General features: G+C 48.9%; 1 protein-coding gene across 2 annotated transcripts; it reads left to right on the top strand.

Moving 5' to 3' along the window:
- Positions 1–4,615: 4,615 nt before the first annotated feature.
- Positions 4,616–20,450, top strand: CSRNP1 (cysteine and serine rich nuclear protein 1). Of its 2 annotated transcripts, XM_064162885.1 has the most exons (6): positions 9,909–9,976; positions 10,230–10,712; positions 11,576–11,771; positions 14,088–14,347; positions 14,655–14,951; positions 16,629–20,450. In XM_064162885.1, exons 3-6 carry the CDS (start codon positions 11,600–11,602, stop codon positions 17,610–17,612), a joined length of 1,713 nt encoding a protein of 570 aa, XP_064018955.1. In that variant the 5' UTR covers positions 9,909–9,976; positions 10,230–10,712; positions 11,576–11,599; the 3' UTR covers positions 17,613–20,450. The 2 variants fall into 2 exon arrangements, with proteins under 2 accessions (XP_064018954.1, XP_064018955.1); XM_064162884.1 differs by lacking the exons at positions 9,909–9,976; positions 10,230–10,712 and adding an exon at positions 4,616–4,698.
- Positions 20,451–21,935: the final 1,485 nt, after the last annotated feature.

Raw genomic sequence — 21,935 nt, 5'->3', positions numbered from 1 at the left:
GATCAGCTCGAATCAGGAGCAGCCTTAAGCTCATGGAGTTGTGATGGTGTAAAATCAGTAAGGAAACCACAGGACACTTTCTGCCACATCTGCATGGCCAGAGCCAGTCAGTAAAGTCCACATCCCCTTGCACAGTTCCCAGTATGAGTGAACAGTTCAGAGCATGGCTGAAGAAAAGTCTTTGATTTGCCACTTTTACATCAATCCTTCAGGGGAAAAAAACAAACAAACCAACCAAACCAAAACAAACAAGAAAAGCCTGAAACAACTCAGTGCCCTTGTTCAACTTGAGTTTCAGACATCTGGGATGGGAAGGAGCCCTGGCACCAGGCAGCCCGTGCCACAGGAGTTCACCACGATTGCACAACACGGCATAAAAGCTGAGCCTTCATTTCATCCGAATGTGAAACAGGAGGAGTTGGGGCCATAGGGTGAGTTGGAACCATGAGGCCAGCTGGGGGTGATGCTGGGCATGTGATTGCTCAAGTGGGGTTGGTTCAGTGGTGGTTTCTTTTCACATGTCTCCATATCTTGTTTCTCAGATGGGTTGCTACAGTTCCCAGCAACACATCCACAGACACAGCCCCTAAGCCCTTTCAGAACTGTGTTCATTTATATGCACATAAAAGCAGGGGAAAAAAATATCTCCAAGCTCAGATATTCCTGATTTATTCATCCCTAAGTGCCAAGAGGCTTTTTACTCCAAGGAAAACATTTCTCCCACTGGGGCAAGCACAAAATAGGCAGCAAGGAGCTTGACATCCAGAGGCTGTCCAGCTCATATCTCTTATCTCACCACCCTCTGAACTAAGCAGCATCCTCCTTGGGTTCCTTCCCGCTGGGCTCCCTGCTCCCTGCGCTTGGTCTGAGGCAGCAGCTCTCTGCCAGGACACTTATCCCTGCTGCGGCCAGTCAGCAGGGAATTTCCTCCCACCGGAGCAGCTCTCACATGGCACCCAGCCAGGGAAAGCAGCTCCTGGCCGGTGCTGCCAGCAGCCTTTGCCAAAGGAGAAAGGGCTTTCCTGGGTGCAGGGGTTATGAGCTGCTCTGGCTGCATCGAGAGAGGAGGAGAATCCTAAAGCCATGCTAAAAACCAAACCAGTCTGGCTAGGGTTAAAAAGAAACAGATTTTTTCCTCCTCCATCTCTTGAATTCATTTGTTAGAGGAAGGAGGCTCAAAGACACAACAACGTTGAGTCAAGCTGAAATATTTCGTTCAACCTACACAGGAAAACCTTTTATTTTGTTTGAGGGCTATGTATTATTTTGCATAATCCTCCAATTATTTATCTAGTAGTGTGTTGGGGTTGGTTTTAAAACAAAACAAAATGCTGCTTCAAAAAGAAGAACCAGAAAGTTTTGTTTCAAACCCCTTTTCTCTTCCACACGCACACAAATATGGGCAGTTTGAGGTCAGAACTGTTCACTGCTTGATTGAATCACTAAAAGATTTCTGCTCTACATAGGACTCTATCCCACAGTGGCTTTACTTTCATTCAAACTAGTAAGAGAGAAAATGTGTACCCTGGAGGTCACTGGCAGCCTTTCCAAACATTTCCCAGGATATTCCCTTTCCCCCATACCCTGGGGTCTCATGTCAAACTCAGCTCAGGGATGGGGACAATGACCCCCTCTTCCTTTCACAGACACAGTGTACGGATAGGCAATATTATGCAGTGGTCCTATATTGAAGCTCTCCAGTTCCCCAGGTGTGGTAAGACCTGCCCAGCACCAGAACCTGTTTTGGGCTCAGTGAAGGGTGGCTGGCATCTGCCAGGCTGGTGGGAAGGCAGCAACTGGACAGGGTGTAGCCTCCGACGCAGAGGAAATGAGGAGCCAGTGTATAACCTGAACTTGGTCACCCTCGACCCAAACTCTGAAGAGGAAAGCCTGCACACATGACGTCTTCCTGTTAGGAAATATTAATCACAGTCATGTCCAAACATGGTAAATGAAACCTCAGGAAAACCACTCCTTTGGCTATGGGGAGCTGTACACAGCATATTCAGGAAGGCCATTGTGCCTCAAAGACAAGACCCAGCCGTCATCAGGGCACCATCTATGTTATACATTGCCTCCGTGACATTGGCATCTCTGAAATAAGCTCTCAACTCATCCCCCCTGTGCTTCTGTACAGCTGGGGCTGTCACCATTGTTTCACGTGCTGGAGGCACAGAAAGGTGTGCAAGGGGTACTGGTGTGAAGCACCTGGAGATGAGAAGCATGAGGCAACCTTAAGGGCAGGGAACCAAAATCAAGAACATCAGCAAAATCAGCTCGAGGATGTTCTCTCTCCACCCTGGTTGCTCATGCTTGCACACCACTACATTTTTCTGCCCTTACTGGACTGGTGTGGCTGCCCTGGCCAAGGGAATCACTGACACACGCTGGCTAAAGAAGCAAAACTGATGGCACCACTTCATGTGTTGGTACTGAATTGGCTGTGGCTTTGGTGCTAATGAGGACCTTCTTCACGTTCGTAGTATTGCCTTTTCCCCAGTATATTAGCTCCAACGTTTGAAAGCTTTCACTGGTGAAGGGAGTTAGGGTGAAACTTTCAGAGTGGCTTACACTAAAAGATCTGTACCACATTGAAGCTCTCACCTTGTGTTTTCCTCTCTTCATGGTCAGACTGGGAACATTTCAAACAGTACATATGTGTCACAAATATAAAAGAAGATAAAAGGCTTCCCAAGACCTTTGCAAGTAAAATAAGTTCTAAAAAGAGATACCAGCACTCTGGATCACAACACTGTGTGAGAAGTATTTTTGGAGTTAAATGGCTCATAACTGAGCATGGGGTTATGTGTGCTTGCTGAAGCCCCTCCACACCCCAGTCCTACCTTGTCCACCTTCTTGGCCAAAGCAAATCCAACTCGACCGTATGATTTTGGGTTGAAGCTATGGAAAGCAGGATCTTGGCAAAGGAGTGTGAGCAGCCCGTCAGAGGCTGGATGTGGAGATGGATTTGAGAAGACCCTGGTATGGTCATCTTCAGCATCCCCCATGGAGTCAGAATAGACAAGTCCTTATTGACCTGCATAGGGTCTCCCGCAGCTTGGCTCCACAAACACTGTGGAGTACAGCTGGGCTCCAACCATGCTCAAAGCAGGCAGCTTCATAGCTCAGAGTCTGACCATGCTTCTGGCTGTCAGCCCAGCAGGAATAATACTTCAGCTAAGTGCCGAAACTGGACAATGCCAAGTCAGTCTGCACCTTGCCTAGCACCGCGAGGGCTTTAATCCCAGCACTGTAGTAATCTGAAAGCTCATGGTGGTGAAGGAAAAGCATGTGGAGATCCTTAGATGAACCTTGCAGTGACCAGAGCTGGGTGGTGACCCAGTGCAAGCTCCTGGGCATCCTCCCCCATCCTAGACATGCTGAGATACAAACTCTCCAGAACATCTTCTCTCACCCATGGGACCTTCTGGGTGCCAAGGCTCACTTACAGGGCCAAATTTAATTTCAGATCCCTTTTGGGACTACTCTTTTCTGTGAGGCTCAAACTCATTTTGGTGGTCCAAGTTTCTTTGAGGAGGTTCAAATCCTCTTGACTTGGTTCAAATCCAACCTTTGCCTATGAGGCCCAAACGCCTTGTGCAGATCAAGTTCCTCAAAGGGCCAGGCCTGGCTGCTATGCACCAAACACCTTCAGATGGTCCCAAATCCCCCAAAGAGATCAAATCTTGCTCATGAACCCCAAACGTCTCATAGGACCAAACCCCTAACGGGGTCCACTGCCTGCAGGGATTGAAGCTGCTGTGGGTCCTTTTTCCGAGTGCAGTCTTGAGAGTACCAAAATCCTTGTGGTTCTGCAGTCTCTTACAGGAATCAACCCACACTCATCAACCCCAAACCCCTGGTAAGGCCATAACTCCCTGTGGTGTACAAATCTGTTGTGGCATCAAATCCTTTCCTGCGAGGCCTCAACCCTCTGTGTGAGGTCCAAATCCTCCACTGGGGCGAAGCGTGTTTGTGGGCCCCGAAGCGCTGCGAGGCCCAGCGTCCCTGCGGTGCCCCACTCTCACGACACAAGCTGTGCCTGTGGGTCCCAGCTCCCTCGTGGGTCACAAACTCCCTGCAGTCCTCAAATCTGCCGCCAAGCTCAGACTTCGTCTGTGGCTCCACAACCCCTGTGGTGCTCAAAAGCCATTGTGGGGTCTAAGCTGTGCCTGCGGCTCTCCAACCCCTTGTGGGTGCACAATACCCTGTGGTGCCCAAAATCCACCGTGGGGCCCAACAAGTGTCTGTCGGTCCTCAACTCCTTGCGAGCCCTCAGCTCCCTGTGGTACCCGAATCCACTGTGCGGGCCGAGCTGTGCCTGTGGGCCCTCAGACTCCTGTGGGACGCCGACTCGCCGTGGGAGTCACATGCATGTTGCCCGCCTGCGGTTCCCGGCCCCCGGTGCTGCTCCGCACCCCCCGCACACGCCGCCGCTGCCCCGCCCGCCTCAGCGCGGTGCCGGGGCGGGGCGTGCCGCGGGCCTGACTCAGCGCCCGCCCCCGGGGGGCGGCAGGAAGCCGGGCGGGCCGGGCCGGGCCTGTCACCGCCTGCGTCAGAGCCCGGAGTTTTCCACTGACGAAAAAGGGCAGCGCGGCGCGGCGCAGCCCCGGCCCCGGCAGCGGCAGAGCGGGAGCCGCCGCGCCAGCCATCGCCGCTGCAGCCGGAGCCGCCGCGCCGACACCCGCCGCAGCCAAGGTAGGGCTCGCCTGGGGGCAGCCGGTGCCGAGATGGGGCTAGCTGAGGTGGAAGAAGGGGGCTCGGTGGTCCGCTGTCCGAAGTCGGGGGTCGGAGTCCGGTACTTGCTTGTCGAGAGGTCTCCGGTGCAGTGTCCGGCGCGGTGCTTGACTCTCGGCTTGTCGGGTTCAGACCCACATCCGTGCTTGCTTGTCCGGGGTCCGGCGCAGTGCTCGGCGTCGGGGTGTCGAGTGGGAGCCTCTCCCGCTGTCCCGGTATTCTGGTGTCCCGCTGTCCCGAGGGTCTGTCTCTGTTCCCCCGCCGTCCAGGCGCCGTCTGGCTGGGCCGCTCCTGCCCGGAGGCAAGAGGAACCCGGCGCAGTTGGGGTTGAGGCCAGCCTGGCGTGAGGGTCCGGGAGCGCCCAGGTTCTTGGTGGTGGCCTTGGGGGCTGCCCCGGCTCTCCCGCACTTCCCACCGGCAGAAGACGCAGCGCTATCTGTCCGCAGAGATACAGATACATTTGTTAGGAGTGGCGCTGAGTTTCCACTCTGACAGTTCAGGCTTTTCTCCATCTTTACGGCTGCGGTTCAGATTTTCTGATGTTGAAAGGAAGGCGGCGAGGGGAACTGGGGGTGGGGGGGAAATGGATGGTGGAGACCGGGGGGGAGCCTTGCCGGCTGGCGCTTCCCCGAGTCCTGCCGAGCGGGGATGCTTTCCCGTCGCTACAGCAACACCTACCGACCGGCGCACGGATGGACCGACGGCCGGACGGGGAGCGGGCATCCCTCCTATCCCATCGCGCCGCCACCAGAAACAACAATTGGAGGCTTTCACAACGCACCTGACAAAAAGTGAAAAAGAAAAGAACCCCAGACCCACCAAACAAACCCCCACGAAATCCAAGCCAGCCATCAAACTAAGTTTTTTATAGTGGTGGTTTTTGGGTTCGGTGGTGTGTGTTTGTTTGTTTTTTCCTTTCTGAATGCTCGCCTCCCCCACCCCCAATCCTCCGAAGTGTCTGTCACCTCCGAGTTACATAATGCTGCTGTAGGAAGAGGTGACACAGAGGGACAACCCATTCCTAAAGCAGCTCGGCTCTACTAGCGTCTGTAGTCACGGTGCCTGGGTGAGATGAAGAGAAAAACCCTCACGGCCGTTTACAACCTCAGAGTCTTGTCATTGGTTACAAGCAAGCTCATCAGCATTTTTTTTTTTCCACAAGAATTTTATTTTCCCCTCTCCGGAACAGTTTGCAGATGAGGCTGGGGAGTTTTATTTTGATAGCATCACGGTATCGTAGGTTCGAAGGGAGATCAAGATTATCTCGTCCAACCTTTTCTGGCTCAGGCAGGGTCGGGATGGTGCATTCGCTCGCCGTGCGGAGAGACTCTGCAGCCCTCGGCAAGCCTTTAATAATTCAGCACAGGAAACGCGTGCGTGTATATATAGCAGGCAAGGTAGCGCACAGCGTGTACCTACAGCAGGACAAATATGGAAACGCTGTGAATTATTCATGAGGTGTAATCAAATAGAGGATTTTCCTAGACAAAGCACACTTTGCTGTTTTCATATTTATTGCAGCGCAGTCTGCGCTGGGTACATTTGAACCTCGTTTCATTTGGGCCGTGTCAGATAACCTTTAATGTATTTGCTAATGTTTCTTATTTACCTTTCAAGCTGTCAGCAAGAAATAAGGGCTTGATAGACAAATCTGAAAAGCCTTTTGCGTTGTGGCCTTTTGAAAATTAGATGGAGTAAATGCTTCTGATGCGCTTCCTGGGGAAGGCATCTTGCCTGCTCAGTCCTTGGCAGGAGGATAAACTCGTGGTGCTGTGAACTGATTCATGCTCCTGCTCCGTGGCACGGGGTACTTTGGGTTTTGCTGTTGCATAGTAGGCAGAGGCTATTTTTAACCCAAGCAAGGTTATGAAACCTTAGACTCAGCTGGGTGAAAATAATCTGGACTGAACTGGAAAGCACAGCTTGCGTAGCTGGGAACACACGGGACCAACGCCTGGAGGGTCCTGGTGGGATGATCCGGCTTGTCATGGCCCAGGTCAGCCCTGAAATTGGGAAATGTTGTCATCGTGGAGGCTGTGACAGCTGCACTGGGGAAACCACTTAAGAAAATATGCAAAGAATTGAAATAGTTAAATGAACATGCAGTGAATCAGCGTTGATAGTGCGCTGATTATTTAAGCAAGCCAGAGGCGTTACAGGGATCACTGCTGCTGTTAGACATCAAGTAGCTGCTATGGATAAATGGGAAGCTCAGCTCAGCACCAGTTTTTGGTAACACTTGCACCGAAGTTGTCTGACAATAAACAGCAGCATGCGAATAAACACTGACCCCAGAAACTCCCCCAGGTTTAGCTCCAATAGTTGCATTTGGAGCCGTACCTGGCTAAAATATGTGGTGGTGTTTTTTAAACTAATATTTACTCCTGCTAGACCTGCACAGCCACTGTGGCTCTGGGGGAGGGAGCAGGAGCCGCTCTGACTCACAGCTCAGCAGTTGTTAACTTGCTCACGGCACCCCAGCCCTTATCCTGGTGTGCCAGCAAGAGTCCACCTTGGCTTCCCGGGCTGCAGGCAGACAGCAGTTCTTGTAAAGTCAGCAAACCAGCTCAAAAAGTCTCCCTGGAAAAGAAATACTTTTTAGTGCATTGCACTGAAGGTCAGTTTAACGTTTAGTTTGTTTTGACCTAAAGTGTTTTGCAGAAGAAAGTTTGCTTTCAATAGCTTATGCACAGAATTGGGATCCTTCCCTTCTTAAGAAATCTTCACCAATGGAAACCTCTGGATTTAATATACCCTTGCTCATAGGTGTTCTGCAATACCATGGGAGATGTGGCACAACCAAACGCAGCTACTGGGCTTGCTGGGAGAAGTTTTCTTTGCCTCCCTTGCCCTGCTGCTTTCTCTTGCCTGGTGCAAAGCACACAGCCCCAAAATGTGTACACCAAAACATCTTCTCCACACGCTTATGCACAAAGCCATGAATCTTCTCTGTGCAGTCTCTTACAACTAGAGTCACTGGACACTGGCAGGCTAAACAAATGCCAAACCTTCTTAAATCTAAATTACTTGAAATATTTACTGTCGAGACGTCGTCCAAGAGGAGGATAGTTAAAACACTAATTCCTCACATTCCAGTGCATTAGGGCTTTACCCTGCGACTTGCCCAGCGCCAGAAATGGGACTTCGCAGATTCAGCTCCCTTCCCCCCAACTAGACAGCCACCCCACTACCTCCCCCCACCCAAACTTTAATACTTAAAAAAAAAAAAGGAGGGAGAGCAAAAGAAAGGAATGCACATCTGGGCTAAATATTTGTTAGAAAGTATTCCCAGGATAGTGGGAGTTCTGGTGCCAGAGAGGAATTCCTGCGGGTTTGATCCATTGCATTATGTACTTGTTCCAAAAGCTGTTTTCAGTAAAATAGATGAGTAAGAAGTCTTAGCCAAGAACAGAATGTCTTTTTTGGCAACTAAAAGGAAGACAGGATTATTTTATTTCAGGTTATGTTAAAAAAAAAAAAGGAGGAGGGAGAGAAGGTGGTAAAGTCCTGTGCTCAGTGGTGCCTGCAGAGATTTGCAGTGGCAAACATGGAGATGAAGATTTTTTTTTCCTTTAAGCTGCTGTGCCTGTTTTTCTGCCTTCTTAAGACATCCATGTGGATTTAAGATTATTTGTGGAGTTTCTCAATTGGCCTCTGCATGTTTTTGGCTGAGTGGGTAACGTTTTTGGCAACATGGCTTTCAAGGCAGCTTCCAAATCACTGGTGTGAATTCTGCTCCCAAATGCTGAGATGAGGATGGGCAGAGAGGACTGTATTTGCCTTGACAGCAAAACCCCTGTCTGGAGGGTATTTTTGGGTGGATACCAGTAGACACTGATGGGTACATGGCCTGTGTCTCCTGACGAGCGTATGAAAACGTCACCTGGAAGATGTCACAGCTATAAATCAGCAAAGAGAGGGAAGGCATTGTCGGGGAGGGGGGAGGCAATGTGCTTTAGCTGGTGGGCACCAGGTTCACCAGCTTTTTGCCACTACTTGAGCATCCTGTTTGCACGGTACTTCCTTTGCATTAACAAAACAATCAGTGTTTTTCGTAAGATAACCTGCCCAAAAGTTGTTGGGGTTTTTGTTGTTTGTTTTTGTTTGGTTGTTGGTTTTTTTTCCTATGCATTTGGGTTATTCTGATAGCTGGGAGGTGCACACAGCTCCTCCCCTCTCCCTCCAGGCCTGGCTAATCAGCAGTGTCAGGAGTTTCAAAATAAAAATGGCACCGTTTTCTACACAGCTTGCCTTGGCTCTGGCTTTGTGGTTGTGTTAGTTTGGTTGGCTTGCTTGGGGGAAAACGCTGTTTTTTTTCCTCAGCGTGTGGTTGAGGGGGAGGTGACACAGCTCAGGATGGGTTTGCAGGTGACTAAGCATCAGGGCAGCATTGCTCTGCAGCATCACCATGTCTGCTTTCTTGCTTTGCTGAGGTTTGTGCAAACCAGGTAGATCCCAGCAGAAATGGTCTGGGCCCGGGAGCTATCCTTGTTTCGCTGGTTTGCCTCACCTTCCTGCAGTGCCTCCTGTGTTACTTGAATGTGACCAACACCAGGTTCTCTGAGGGCATTTGCCATCGGACACGTGCCCTGTAAGCTTTTCAGGGAGTTGGTTTCTCCCTTGACTAAACAGTGACATACTTCACTGGCAGTGTTGGAGGTGTGCTTTGGAGCAGCGAGCAGTTGCTCTGCACCATGAACCGATGCTCCCTCAAGCCACATGCACGATATTTTTGCAAAGGCTCTGTCCACTCCGGGTGGATGGTGGAGTCAGCTGGGATAAGCAAAACTCTGGCTGCAGCCTAAGTTTTGATCCAGGATCCTGCTGTGGATTTGGAGGGTTTCCTTGCACCTGGTTGTCTCTTAAAGCAAATATGAGACACAGTAGAAGGTGCAAAAACCCCCAAAACGTTGTAAATGCAGCCAGGCACTTGGTCTGGGTACCCTGGCTGCCTGCAAGCTCTAGACTGCCAGGACACAGGCAGCAAAGGGGTTAATTCAGGTGTCAGGTAGGACATGTGCTGCTGGGGCTGGAGGGTGGCCAAATCCACCTTCTTCCCATCTGTTTTGGATTAAGACCAAAAAAAGCAATCACCCCTCCATGGCAAAACCACCTGCAGCTCCAGGCTGCAGAGGAGAAGGAGGAGGGATGGAGGGGATTGCCTCTCCCTGGCCCCCATAGGCGCACGTTGCAGTGAATGATTAACTTTAGGCTGAGGAACTGCTTCATCCAGGTTGAGGTGGTTTGGGTTTTTTTGACCTTTCAGGGGACTATTGTCTCTGAGGAAGCTGTTGGTAAACGTAATTAAGGAGGACTGGTGGAGGAGTTTGAAGGCACAGTGCATGCTCCTGTCCTGCTGCGTGTCCCTGTGCGGTGCTGTTGAGATACTGAAAATCCCATCACTGGGAGGTTTTGAAGCCTGTGTGGTTTCTGTGCTGTCTGCTCAGGGCTGTTGGGAAGGAAGGTTTAATGTTTTCTTCTTTTATTTTCAGATACTTAAATTAACTTCAGACATGCAAAAGAGGGTGAGAAAGTGCTACAGTTACAAAGAACCAATTTAGCTGGTGGAGGAGTTTCAGCCGGCGGGTTCCCATCACCGGTGTCTGGCACCCCAGTATCTCCACTTTCACTGTCCCAGGCAGGGCTGTATGTGTTTGTCCCCATGTCATAAAAAATTTAGCGATGCTTTATGTATTTCCTCTGGTTTTATTGAAGCCCACATTTCTGTGTGTCCTCTTTCCTTACTTGGAAGCAGTTTCTGGGCTAGGCAGCATCCTCCCCCATTGCGGTTGTGCTTTACACATGGAGTCAGAGCAAGTCCCTCCTCCAGCAGCAGCTTGGTTGTCAGCTTTGGGTATGGCTCACTGGTTTCAAAATAAGGTGGCAGTGATTTCTGCAGAAGCAGGAGCATCTGATGTGGTGCTGCCAGTGTCTAAAAGGAGAAACAGCCCACCATTTATGCAAGAGCATCCCAGGTTAGGTGGACTCTGATATCCATTAGCCTCTTATCAGCAAAGTGTGTAGCTTTTTCAGGGAGGCAAAAACTTTACAGAAGCAAAGGTTAAAAGATGCAGCAAAGTTTATTTTGAGGGTGTGTGTGTTTGTGGGTTTGGTTTTTTTTTGGGGGGGGGGGGACAGGGTGTTTGTTTGGTTTTGTGTGTTTTCCTAAAATGAGCAGGGGGAAAGCGATTTAGGAATCTAGGCAAGTACAGAACTCCTTTGGTTTTAATTAGCTGCGTTGTTCTTAATTGCTACTATGCTTGGTACATAACCCAGCCTAAACAAGAATAGCTTATTGAATGGAGGGACTGACTATGAAAGGCACCGTGAGGAGAAGGGCTGTTCTTCACAGCTGATGTATTTGTATTTCAGTGCTTCATTTAATAAGTCTGTTTCCCCAGGGGGCTGTAGCAAGTAAATCATGCCAACAGATTGTTCTCTGCAAACTGGCTTATTTTTGTAATTAGCAAGACGTTAGAGCTGTAACTGCATAGAAAGCGATCTGGGGGAGGAGTTAACATAAAAGAATTAGTAAGCAAAATGTAATACTTGTTCTTTGATAACATTTATGTTGATTGAATTGGTTTATGGACAGTTTGTTGTCTGTGGTGCTTGTTTTTTCTGCAGTATCGTTAAATGAGAGAGAGATCAGCAGGTGTGCACAGCAAGGTGGGAAGGAGTGGGTTTTGGGGGGAGCAGAACATTTTTTGGGCATCACACCTGCATGGCCAGGTGGATGTGGTGGAGAAGCCTTGCTGGGGGTTAAAGCCATCCTGCTTGTCTCCAGAAACCGGTATTATTTCCCTTGCTCTATTTGCTTTTCTCCTTTGTTTTGCAGTTATATGAAAAAGACGGCATCACCATGAGCGGAGTATTGAAAAGGAAGTACGAAGAGCTGGGGGATGACAGTACCTACTGCTCCTCTTCCTCCTGCTCCCCTCTCTCCTCCTCAGCATCCTCAGGATGGGAGTCAGATGAGGAGAGCTCCCATGGAGAGCCCAAGCTCAGCTCTGCCTTAACACCAAGCTTCACCCGTGAGTACCCCTATCAGCACCCTTCCTGGGATCAGGCACACTTCTTGCGGCATGGTGGTGGATCATTGCCATGCAGAGGCTCCCTTGGAGCACATCTTTACAGGTGGAAGCAGCCACAGTGCCAGCTCCCTGTCCTTACACCAAAGCATCTTGTTTATATAATCAGCCAAAATCTTTGGGGTAGTCTTCTTCTACCCTTCCTCCCAGCTTTTGTTGTTACTTTAAGTAGTTTGTTTTTTTTTAACTGAGGTCCAAGTGTCCAGGAATAGAAACCCAAGGACCTGGGTGTGCAGAGGGGTGCAGGTGCCCTCAAGCCAGTGCTGTAGGACAGTCCCACCATCCTTCAATTCCCTGTCAAGTTATTCCTTTAGGCAAAAACTAAACAGACAGCAAAGACCCATAAGGCTGAGTTAAAAAATGATTAACCAGTAGTGTAATTACCATTTCAGAACTTGTTTCCTCCGTAAGTTGGGTACTTTGCCAAAGAACATGACATGTTTGACATTGCCCCCGCTGCTAGTACAGATAAATGCTATTTTGTTTTCCCAGCAATATCAGTTGTGAGAGCTTTTAGGGAGACACACAGAGGCAAGGTTGTAAAATTCTTTATCTGCCATGTGAAGGGAAAAGTAAAACATACAACAGGGGAACATCTTCACAGAGGAGAAATGGTCCAGCCCAGTAAATTAGACTGAACACCCACTGTATATAGCAGTTAAGGTCCACTTAGCAGACATATACAAACAGACAGTGGTCTGAAAAGGCTTTAGCAGTCTTGTAATAATAAAGAGTCTCATTCTTGCTTGTCTTCCCAGGTTTTGTGACATAACAATGAGCTTGTTGTGTTCTGTGCCTCGATTGGAAAAGGGTCAGGAGTGGGAAAACCATTTTGGAGGAGGGGAGCAGGGAGAGAAGAGCAAATGCCAAAGTGCAGCAGCTCAGCTGATAGATGATCGTGGTGGTTAACGTGCCTCTTGATAAAGAGCTAATGTTGTAGAAGACTGAGTCAAGGTTATTATGAAAATGCAACGCGCAGTGCAAAGATATCATCAGAGGCACTGCAGAGCCCAGTGTGAAGCCCTCAGCTACTTAGCAGAAGCTGCTGATGCAGCTGGCTGAACACCTTCTGCCTTTTCCCCCCTTTTCTTTTTTTTCAATGTGAAACTGAGATGCTGTCTCTTGGCAAATGAGACTTGTGAAACGTGGGTGCAGCTGACTGTCCCATCTTGCACTTTCCCAGCCTTTGGGCCCAGCCAAAGCCCACTTGGGTTTTTGGCTGCCTCCCCACAGTAGGGCTGCCTATGACTCTGCCATCCAAAGAGCTTTTCCAAGTTATATTTTCCCCATGTTTTCCATGGTGGCACCCAAGACATCCATGCGCCAGCATAGAATGGAACTAAACCCCCCCCCCCCGAATTTGTGCGTAGCTGCCTCTCGTTCCTGCGACGCTCACCGAGCCGCAGAAGCAGCTCTGTATCCCAGTGGCACTGCCTTTTGCTTTGCTTTCCACGGGCAGCCACATGCGTGGGAGCTCATTGACTCTGAAGCTGCCCTGACTCATTAGTCCACCTTCGTCTGCTATGTTTGCATGTGCAAATGTGCAGAACCAGGTAACTCTAGAGAGTCTCTGCTTTAAATGGTGTTTCAGCAGTTTTAAGATGAACCAGAGTCATGTATTGCCATGTTTAGCCTGAGATCACCTGCATGGAGATTAATCTTTCTGCAGCTGCTCTCAAATGAGTCTCTGGAGAATGAGCTATAGATTCACAGTTCCTCCACTGGATGGTGAAAGGAAGTACCAGAAAACAGTTGTTTTGACTATTTTCTGCCCTGCCACAAAAGCTGGAGCCAGAGAGTGCTGCAGTCTTGGTGCTCTGGCATCCTGGGAGCAGACTGTGAACTCCTGAATGTGGGGCAGGATGCTTGGGTTTGGAGCAAGACAGGCATGCAGGATGGTTTGTTGCTTGTTCGTTATGCTCTGCTGCATGTGAAGAATAAGCAAATGTATGTTTCCTGGAGGAAGTCAAGCGAGAAGGAGAAGCAGCAGCTGTTTCTTAGGGGGAATCTGATCAGTCACTCCACTGCATCAGGCCCTGACTAGGTTTCCTCCATCTTCACCTTACCTTTGAAGTGTTAGATCCTAAAATGCCACAAGCCATCAAGCAATGTTGTAACCTTGTCCCACCATGTCCCTGTTGAGAAAGTCATTGCAGATCCTGCCTGTTTGTGATGCTTACAGTCTGGTGATAGTATTTCTATCCTGCCTGCAAGATGCCAGTACTGACTGTGCTTCTTTCCTTCTTCCCCCATTTTCAGCCACGTCTATCCTGAAGAAATCCAAACGCCTGAAGAAGAACAATGTGGAGTTTGACCGGGTCACTGTGTTTTACTTCCCACGCTGCCAGGGGTTCACGAGCGTGCCTAGTCGCGGGGGCTGTACCCTGGGGATGGTGAGCAAACACAGCTCCTCCCGGCAGTTCACCCTAGCCGAGTTTTCAAAGGAGCAGGAGAATGTTCGTCGGGAGAAACTCGAAGAGAAATTAAAAGAGGAGAAGTTGGAAGCATTGAAATGGAAAGTGAGTAGGAACATGGGGTTGGGTTGGTGTAGAGCTGGTGGGTATCATTAGTAAATGGCCCGTTTTCAGTAGAAGTCTCTCTCAGACCTGAGGGCATTAGTCCTTAACCCACACAGACTCCAGTGTGGGATTCTCATCTCCTCCTTTGAGAAGTGACTGAACTCCACATGTCAGGTGACTGTTAGGTCTCTGGGGGCTCTGACACATATTAGTCCTGGGATCAACCACCATGGAGCGCAGATACTTTCTTGTTTCTCCTCACCTCCCAACAGGTCCATAATGCTTTGCCCATTTGTTTTGCCCTTAGCTAACCATGAATGGCACAAAAGAATCGGAGGAGGCTAACCAGCTCACCATTGAAGACATCTCTGATGACGACATCGACGTCAGCAGCATGGACCTAGAGGATGGCTTTTTCCTTCAGCCTTACCCTGCCAAGAAGAGACGTGCATTGCTGAAAGCCATGGGGGTGAAGAAAATTGACAAGGAGGAGAAGCGGGAGCTGCACAACATCCGCCTATCCCGGGAGGACTGTGGCTGTGACTGCCGGGAGGTCTGCGACCCGGAGACCTGCAGCTGCAGCTTGGCAGGCATCAAATGTCAGGTACTGCCCTTGCCTTTGGGCACAGGGGAAAAGTTGCAGCTCCAGCTGATGTTTATGTTAAAGCAGCAGGGTTTTGAGCAAGCAGGTCAGAGTTAGGGCAGTCTGTGAAATGCATCTGTTCCCACCTGCACTCAAAGCAAAGCAGGCAAGAAAAGCTCTTGGAGATGCTCCCCAGGCTGCAGAGCAGACACTGCTCAAAAGTGCCTGCTCCCCAAGTCTCACACATGGAGCCATCCCTGCACTGCCGCTGCAGCTGTGAGCATGTGCCTGAGCTTGCAGCCTGAAAGCACCTGTGTTGTCTGTCCATCCCCAGGAGCCCTGTATCTGCTTGGTCTATGGTTGGAGGTGGGCCCCATGGGAATGTCTTTGCAAACAGGTGCTTCTTGCTGCGATTTCTCCTCCTCTTTTTTTTCTTGCTGTGTGTCACAACTCCCAGCACACTCAGCTGAACGTGGGAGTGTCATCAGTCCCAGCTAGCTGTGCAGACCACCTGCAAAGTGGGATAATCTCTCTATATCCCATTAATTTACCATGTTTTTCATTTTATCTTTTTACGAGTGCCTGCCCAAGATGTGCTTGGGGAGCCATAGTCCCTGTTCTGGCACGCTCCATGTGCTATCTGCAGGCTGGGAGCTGCGTAGGGTGGGTGCACCCAGGCAGGCAAGGGCTCCACGTGTGTGTCGCAACCCCCCTCTAGTGGCTGCTGCTAACAGGGACATAAAAGTGCCGCAGTTGCCTGTTGAGCTATTTGTCCTTGGCTCGGTGAGGGGCAGAAGCTGATGATATAGACAAGGTATTAAATATCATATATATAAAAACTCATATTTTTCCCCTTTGGGGAACTTCCTTTTGGAATTACAGAGTTTTTTTAGGTTGCAGAAGACCTTTAAGGTTATGAAGCCCAGCCATTAACCTAGCACGCCCCAGCCCACCACTGACCCATGTCCCTGAGTGCCACATCTACACATGTTTTAAATCTCTAGGGATGGTGACTTGTGTGGGGAGGCTGTTCACAAGGCTTGACGGTTTTGCTGAAGAAACTTTCCCTGATATCCAGCCTAGACCTTCCCTAGTGCAATTTGAGGACATTTCCTCTTATTCTGTCACTTGTTACTAGGGAGAAGAGAGTGGCCTTAACCTCACTACAACTTCCTTTCAGGTAGTTGTAGGGAGCGATAAGGTCTCCCCTGAGCCTCCCTTTCTCCAGTAAACGAGTCCAGTTCCTTCAGCTGCTCCTCGTAGGACTTGTGCTTCACAAACTTTGTTACCTTTCTTTGGGCACACTCCAGCACCTCAATGCCCATCTCGTGGCAAGAGCCCTAAAACTGAACACAGTATTTAAGGTTGGCTTCCCCAGTGCTGAGTATAAGGGGACAATCACTTCTGTGGTCCTGCTGGCTGCACTATTCCTGATACAGGCCAGAATGCTGTTGGCCTTCTTTGCCAGCTGGGCACACTGCTGGCTTCATACTCGCCTGACTTTTAGAACCTGTTAACTTTTTTTGATTGTACTGAAATCCAACTTTTTAAAGTATGTCATGATTATTATAGTTTTAGTCTGCTTTTAAACCCTTCAGCTGGTACTTGGTTTCTTAGGGTGGGTGAGTTGTAAGCAGTTTCAATTTAGTGCTGCCAGGTTTGGTCCTAACCTTCTGCCCCTGTTTCTCCCTGTGCCAGATGGATCACACCTCCTTCCCCTGTGGCTGCACCAAGGATGGCTGTGGCAACACTGAGGGCAGGATCGAATTCAACCAAGCCCGCGTGCAGACTCACTTTATCCACACCATCATGAAGCTGGAGCTAGAGAAGCAGCAGCAGAGCAATGAGAGGGTGGTGGAGGCCGAGCCTCCTTTTCGGGAGCGGCTCTTGCCTTTGGGATGTGCAGCAGGCAAGAGCTCCTTGGAAGAACGTGCGGTGCCACTGGCTCCTGCCTTCCAGTTCAGCCCTGACCTGGAGGCCCTGGGAGAGAATAGCTGCAGCAGTGACATGACAGACTCCTCCATCTCCTCCCACCCCAGCGAGGACCTGGAAGAGCCTTACGAGAGCCTCCCTTCTGACAAATCCCAGTCAGATGTGGACGACGACGGCTTGGCACGCATCCTCCACTTCAATGACTCGGATGCTGAGGACGAGGGTGGCAATGGCCAGGATGACCTGAGCTGCTTCCACCCTGCTGACTTTTTCATTGAGGACCACAGCAGCGAGGCCAAGCCTGTCCCTGGCCACTTGTCCCACCTCTCTGAGTGCCTGGACGAGAACGCTAACCAGGACAGCGGGGGTTTGCTGGAGGATGCTGCCCACGCACGGTGTGATGGGCTGTCCTGCTGCACCTCATCCCCAGCAGAGCCCTGCTCCAAGAGCTATGCCGACCTCAGCCTTTCTTCTGACTCCTTGGATTTCTTCCAGTCCTTCTCAGACTATAACTTGGGACCCCTTTACAACTCCTTAAAGGAGTATGAGAACCTTGATAACTTCTCAGCATTACAGTTTCAGTTGCCTAATTTCCCTGGCTTCCCGCAAGCTGGAGATCAGGGCTCTTGTTTCTTGGAGTCCCTCATTGGTTTGTCCGAATCTGTCCCCGAAACCCCAGCCCCTTTCACAGACAATCAGCTTTTGGAGGATGCCATCAAGTCATCACTGATGGAGACGGTGAAAGTGTGAAATGCCCCCGTGGCTCGGGTGGCAAAGACTTGTGTGGAAGGGAAAGCAGAACAACTGGTTGGGCAAACTCCACTGAAAGGATGGTAGGCTGCTCAGAAGTACTAACCAGCACCAACGCGGGACTTTCTAAGGAAACAAACTGGGTTTGGTCTTTCTAGAACTCGGACGTTTTGGCATACTGCAGCTACAATCGGTTCTCTCGCCCTTGGTGCAGAGCTTTCTAAACTTTCGTGACAGGCTGGGGAGGGAGGGAGGGGAAGAGACTTTGCCTATGAATTTCCTTGTGTTTGGTATGAAAAGCCCCGGTGAGACATGCTCCTCGCTGACGTTGCCAGTCGTACGCGCAGCCCCTTCTAGAAACGTTTCGGTGTTGCGGGAACTTTTTAGGACAGCTTTTTGCAAGTGTATTTATTGTGAAAATGTGTGGTTTGGTAGGAGTTGGCCCAACGTGCTCTTATGCTGAAGTCAGACAAGGTTTACAGACGAGATCCCTACACTTTATACATAATCATTCTTCATCTATTTATTACAAGTTCCAGAATTTAAGGAGCCACCGAAGCTTGAGCTAGCATGGAAACCTTATTTAAATTGGTGATACCTCAGATGTATTATGTGTACAATCATTGCTTTTTTTTTGCATAATATATCTGTATTTATTTATTTTCTACCTGTAGTACGTGAATAGCACTGTGGTTTATCAGTGACCTGGAAGGGCAATAAGATCTTCAGCAGCACCTGTCCTAAAGATGACCCTGTTTGTTCTGAGTCTGAAAGATGTTGGCTGTTTGGTCTTCGCTTTACATTTCTAATGGTTCAGGGTAGGAAAAGAGGGACAGGGGAAACATTCATGCAGTGTCTCTTGATTTCTGTCAGCCCATGAGTAGACATGATGATGGTGTCTGAGCTCTGCACTATTGCTGTGGAGAGCAGCACAAACAGAACCTTCAGCTGTTCAGGAAGAAACACGAGCTGGCTCTTTGAGCACAAAACCACACCAGCCCTTTCTCCTAAGTTATTTTATAATTTATTAAGTTTGCTGAGGATTTGGCCATGAGATCTTTCCTGATCAATTATGGTGCCTGAATGTGCAGAGGAACCATTAATGGGGGGGGGTGTCAGAGAGCAAAGCCAACAACAACAACACTTTGCCCCTGCTTCTCAGCAAGTGCTCCTTGGGATCCTCCACTGTTGAGTACTACAGCTCCAAAATCTAGTGGGTCAGACTGTTTATATGATTTTTTTTCTACAGGCAAATCAACTAAAATAGATGGATAGGGAGGTTATTGGATTATTTATCCCTTGAGTGTGGTTTTAGAGGGAAGGAAAAATCAATGCCTCCAGATAAAGCTGAAAAACTTGGAGGCTTTGTTTTTTTAAGACAAGAGGAAATTGTCGTGTTTAGAAAGGACAGTAGAGGCCCTCTTGGCCTTTTGCTGTTGAAATCAGTCTGAGAACGTGACACTATTTGGCCACAAGATGTAACTGGACATGAAATCTGTATGTCAGTGGTACACTAAGTGCCTGTGCCGGCAGTATGTAAACAAACCCCAACAGCTTTAAACCTGTGTTTGGAAAATGTGTGATGTGGTGATGGGAGTGATTGCTGGCATTACTGGTGCCAGGAATGGTGCCAGCCCCACTGCTCTGGGAGCAAGGTGCTGGGGGGAGCTCCTTGGCTGCAAATGAGCATGAAAAGTTCAAAAAAATCATCTGAGTATTTTTCCACTGGCTGAACTGTTTATATCCCCAGTGACAGGGGTGGTGCTTTTGGGCACCTGCTGCTTTGCAGGTGCCCCCTGCAAACCTGCCAGCAATTTAAGCAACATCTGGCATACAAGTATGACAAAGGCTGGGTTTTTTTTTTTGGGGGGGGTTTAAATCATTATTATTATTTAATCATACATCTACTCTGGTACTGGTCAACTGGGAAGCAGAGCTTGACCCACTGTGGTCGTGAGCGGGTGCTCACCCCATGCTCACCATTACATCCTCCCATAAAGCATTGCCTCTGGGGACCTCCCCACTGGGCAGGAGGGCAACTGTAGGAATACTACTGGCAGATGGAGGATTTCCTGGAGGAATACATATATATTATTATTATTATTTTGTTGTTGTTGTTGTCGTCGTCATTGTTTCTTTAGACTAAAAAAGTCCCCTTCAGTTATCTGCTAGGTGGTAGTTTCTGTCCTTCAGACTGCATCACCAATACTGACAGTTGGAAGTCTGGTACTGTTCTGTGTTTATTGGCACTAATCCGTTCTGTAACATTCCTAGGTTTCTCTGCATATAGCTAGTTATAGATACAGAATATGGACATGGATTTTAGAGAGAGACACTTGTTTTTCAGGAACGCCGGGGATGGACTCCTGCCTTTGTGGATTTTTTTTTTTAATAATTTATTCTTTTTATTTGTGTTGGTGCCACATTTTGTTTTCTCTTTTTCCTCCTCCCTCCCCCAAGGGCACTGACTTGTAAATATATATATTTTTTTTCTTCTCGATATCTGTGTAAAAAGCTGCCTGTTAAACAGTTTAAGAACTGGGTATTTATTGACACAATCTGTAATTATCTAATGTATTGATTGAAATGCTTTGGTTTCAACATAGCTTTATTTTAGCTCTCTTTGTGTATATATTGTGATTATGTTGCTTGAAGGTACAGGTTTTTTAAAAAAGCTTTATTTTTACCTTATTCATTTGCATTTGTTTATAAAAAAGCATATTTGTCTACAGCTGCTGTCTCTCATTTCATCAAAGCAATATGAAGAAATTTCCATTACCCTTTCAATAAAAGAATTTTGTTTGAATATGGCAGCACCTTTGCTGCTTCTGTTCTTTACTTTGGCTCAGAAATGTGGGTGTGTACACTGCACTTTGTCACAGTTGTTTCTTTTTTGCTTGTTTTTAGCTTTTTTAGTCTCTTTTTGAAGCCGATCGGTGCCCTGGTCTTTCCACAATAAATACCAAGGTGGGAGCATGCTACAAGGGCGGCAGCAGCCCTTCTGCTAGACTCGTGTCCTCCAAGAGGCTTCTCCTGAGCTTGGCGACCCCTGTTCCTCTTCTCAGTCTCCCAAAAGCAGCCCAGGGAAGAACAAAAGAAAAGGGGGGGAGGGGTGTGTGTGAGCTTGGGGAAATAAGCACCAACATGAGGCCAGTCCCCTAGTGAGAAACTAGCTGTAAGGGTCAGGCCCTAGAGTGAATGGGACATCTTTCCTTGAAAAGACACAAAGCTGAAGCAGCTCATCCATCCCTGCAGAGCCCTCTTCCATACGTAGCAGCTGGGTACACAAAGACAAGAGGGCGCCTCCAAGGTGTCTCCAGTTTGATCACAGCACCAGTGTAACTTTGACACCAAAATGTGGCAACACTAAGAAAGCCCTGGGAGGCTGCATGGGTGAAGCTCATGGAGCAGTGGGAGAATACATAAGGGCTACCCTTAAAGTTACCTGAAGATGGACTTCCTCCCAGAGGCACCCAGTGCTGAGCTGTGCTTTCAAATTCTAAGCTAAATGAGCACATATTGGCCATTTAAGAGCAGTTTATCCCAGGGCTGGGACTCGCAAGCACCTTTTGGCAACTCATTCAATTAATTTGAACTCAAAAGTGTGATCCAACCTCTTTGCAGGACTAGACCCATGTCCTGGAGAACACTGGAGCTCCCACGGCATCTCTGCCCATTGAGCTGTGCTATGGCAATGTCCCTGGTGCATCAGCAGGTGGTGGCACATGACAAATGTCCTGTGCAACAACTCAAGTTGCTTCCTGTTCCACCAGTGTCACCTGTATTTTTCTTACCGCACTAAAAATGACCAAATTGAGTGCCTGAGGCTGGGGTCTCTCTCTGCTTCCTCAGCTTACTTGCCCGTGGATGGTGGCTGCCCATCTCCATGAGCTGATGGAAGACAGTGATGGTGGAAGTATCCCCATAGCTGAAGAGCATATAGAAGAAATCCCAGGAATCACTGGAAACTTCTTTACCTCATAGGCTAGAAAGCATTTCCTGTCACCTCATGGCCCCTTTGGGATCTGAAGGATGCAGCCAAAAAGCATTGCCATGACACTGTTCTTCTGAGGAAAAGCAGAGAAAATACCACTTGGTCCTGGCCAGAACAGGGAAATAAGGAGAGGGTGAGGATGGGGGCCAGTACATGGTACAAAGCTGAATCAGCTCTAGAAACCTGGCTGGGGAAATGCACACCTTTCCCATGGGCTTGCATCTGATAGTGCAGGCATAGATCATAACCACTGGCATTGCTCTGAAAGCAAGGGAAATTGGTCCAATAACACCATTGTCTAATCTTCCATTGGGAATCCATTTCTAACA

The sequence above is a fragment of the Pogoniulus pusillus genome, chromosome 23 (genome assembly GCF_015220805.1).
Source record: "Pogoniulus pusillus isolate bPogPus1 chromosome 23, bPogPus1.pri, whole genome shotgun sequence".
NCBI classification, from domain to species: domain Eukaryota; kingdom Metazoa; phylum Chordata; class Aves; order Piciformes; family Lybiidae; genus Pogoniulus; species Pogoniulus pusillus.
The sequence above is the reverse complement of the archived record's forward strand: the minus strand, read 5'-3'. Positions and strand labels throughout refer to the sequence as shown.

Excerpts from the sequence above, each read along its gene's own strand:
- CSRNP1 (XM_064162884.1), top strand. The coding sequence starts at position 11,600 with ATGAGCGGAGTATTGAAAAGGAAGTACGAAGAGCTGGGGGATGACAGT. Across the intron at positions 14,348-14,654 it reads TGGAAGCATTGAAATGGAAA|CTAACCATGAATGGCACAAA; the intron begins GTGAGTAGGAAC and ends TTTTGCCCTTAG. Across the intron at positions 14,952-16,628 it reads TGGCAGGCATCAAATGTCAG|ATGGATCACACCTCCTTCCC; the intron begins GTACTGCCCTTG and ends TCCCTGTGCCAG.